Consider the following 2,371-nt stretch of genomic DNA (forward strand, 5'->3'; position numbering starts at 1 on the left):
TTCAGTGCAAGGGGAGGAAGTCTGGCAGAAGCCCCTTGGAGTGTCATTACCTTGCTATCCCTGATCAGATAAGACAGGGGTGGTCAAGCGTCCTCCAGACCCTACAGGGGTGCAGCTGGGATATTGGCACACTCCAGCTTTCAGATATCCAGCTCTGTCTGTGGGGCATCCTCCTGGCTGCAGGCTGCTCTCCAGCAGGATGCAGCTCTCTCCTGGCATCCTTGTGTTATCCAGGTGCCCCAAGGAGAAGACACCTCCTTGCTAAGGCCATGTCTGTTCTGCTGGATGGCTGTCTGTGGGCAGCAGGTTTGAACCTTCTGCACCTCTGGCTAGAACGGAAGAGCTGAGATACTGATCACACACCTGGAGATATGGTGAGGATTCTGTCCATCTGCCTTTTGAGTCGGGCTTCTCTGCTCTCAGCTGTCTCTTGTTTCTTCTCATGCCCAAGCTCACTTCTGGGCAGATCTGCTCTGCTCAGTCTTCACCAAGGGACAGTCCCGTTGCCTCCTGGCATCCACAGGATTTCACCAGGAGCACACATGAAGAGTCAAAGCATTCAATCATCCAATAATTCACCTAAGCGTTACAGGGCCAACCAAATAACATTAAAGCAAGTAAAGCACTGCAGCTCTGTTCTGCATTCAGATGAGTTGTTTGTAAGAAAACTCTGCAAACTCATTGACCAGACAAGTGGACTGAACTTGAGTTTCCCCCATGTTCCTGATTCCATCCTGCTGCAGATAGGACTCCTCTGCAGCCCACAGCAACCCCAGCTCCCCATGCCACTCTCAGCCAGCACCAGCCACAACTCAAGCAGGAGAGCTGCAGGGAGAGGCTCTGTTTGGGGGTTCTGTAAGACTTGTAACAGGTTTTCCTCATCCAAATCATTTCTAACTTTGCTCTAACATTTGCTCTCCAACAGAGGATGTCAGAAAATGCCCAATATCAGCTCTGTGAGCGAGTTCCTCCTGCTGGCATTCGCAGACACACGCGAGCTGCAGCTCCTGCACTTCATGCTCTTCCTGGGCATCTACCTGGCTGCCCTCCTTGGCAACGGCCTCATCCTCAGCGCCGTAGCCTGCCACCACCGCCTCCACACCCCCATGTACTTCTTCCTCCTCAACCTCGCCCTCCTCGACCTGGGCTGCATCTCTACCACTGTCCCCAAAGCCATGGCCAATGCCCTCTGGGACACCAGGGCCATCTCCTATCAAGGATGTGCTGCTCAGGTCTTTTTCTTTGCTTTCTTGGTTGTAGGTGAGTTTTCCCTTCTTACCGTCATGGCCTACGACCGCTACGTTGCCATCTGCAAGCCCTTGCACTACGGGAGCCTCGTGGGCAGCAGAGCTTGTGCCCAGATGGCAGCAGCTGCCTGGGGCAGTGGCTTTCTCAATGCTGTCCTGCACACGGCCAACACATTTTCCCTGCCCCTCTGCCATGGCAATGCTGTGGACCAGTTCTTCTGTGAAATCCCCCAGATCCTCAAGCTCTCCTGCTCACATGCCTACCTCAGGGAAGTTGGGGCACTTGTGTTTAGTGTTTCTTTAGGCTGTGGTTGTTTTGCTTTCATTGTGCTGTCCTATGTGCAGATCTTCAGGGCAGTGCTGAGGATGCCCTCTGAGCAGGGCCAGCACAAAGCCTTTTACACGTGCCTCCCTCACCTGGCTGTGGTCTCCCTGTTTGTCAGTACTGCTGTGTTTGCCTATCTGAAACCTCCCTCCATTTCCTCTCCATCCCTGGACCTGGTGGTCACACTTCTCTACTCGGTGGTGCCTCCAGCACTGAACCCCATCATCTACAGCATGAGGAACGAGGAGCTCAAGAATGCAGTGAGGAAACTCTTTCCATACATTCCTCTTAAGCATCCATGATGTGTTCAGAAGATGTATTCTTAATAATATGCAAATGTTTTGATTCACATTATATTGTATCATTTTTATCATTCCTAGTGTTATCATAACATTGTCATTAATAGTAATCCTATCAGAAATCAAAGGATATTTGGGAAAATGATAGAACATTTTTAAAATTATTTTTCTCTGTTAGTATTTTAACAATATTTTATTTGTATTTTATAACGTAGTTCTCAGCATTCTGAATGTTATATTTTGTGTAATTTTTTACCATATCAGCTAATGTACACACTGATCCATGCTTCCTAGGTAGATAAAGACAATAAAGAAGTCAGCGGAAATTCATTGGTCTCAGTATCCCTCTCTTCCCTTCCCCTCTGGAGCTGGGGGAGCATCCCCAGCATGCAGGAGGGGCTCAGGGCCAAGAACCCAGCTGACACATGCAGGAGCAGCCCTGGTGGCCCTTGGGACTGCCCCTCACTGCCCGCTGGGCTCTGCCTCTCTGCTGCCTTCGG

General features: G+C 50.4%; 1 protein-coding gene across 1 annotated transcript; it reads left to right on the forward strand.

Annotated features, from left to right (window-relative positions):
• Positions 1 to 938: 938 nt before the first annotated feature.
• On the forward strand, positions 939 to 1,874 carry LOC311428022 (olfactory receptor 14I1-like; the record flags this gene model as incomplete). The annotated part of the gene is made up of 2 exons (XM_084539587.1): positions 939 to 1,232; positions 1,593 to 1,874. The coding sequence occupies 2 exons, from the start codon at positions 939 to 941 to the stop codon at positions 1,872 to 1,874; spliced, it is 576 nt and encodes a 191-aa protein (XP_084395713.1).
• Positions 1,875 to 2,371: the final 497 nt, after the last annotated feature.

Source organism: Aythya ferina (genome assembly GCF_964211825.1).
Source record: "Aythya ferina genome assembly, contig: HAP1_SCAFFOLD_29, whole genome shotgun sequence".
NCBI classification, from domain to species: Eukaryota; Metazoa; Chordata; class Aves; order Anseriformes; family Anatidae; genus Aythya; species Aythya ferina.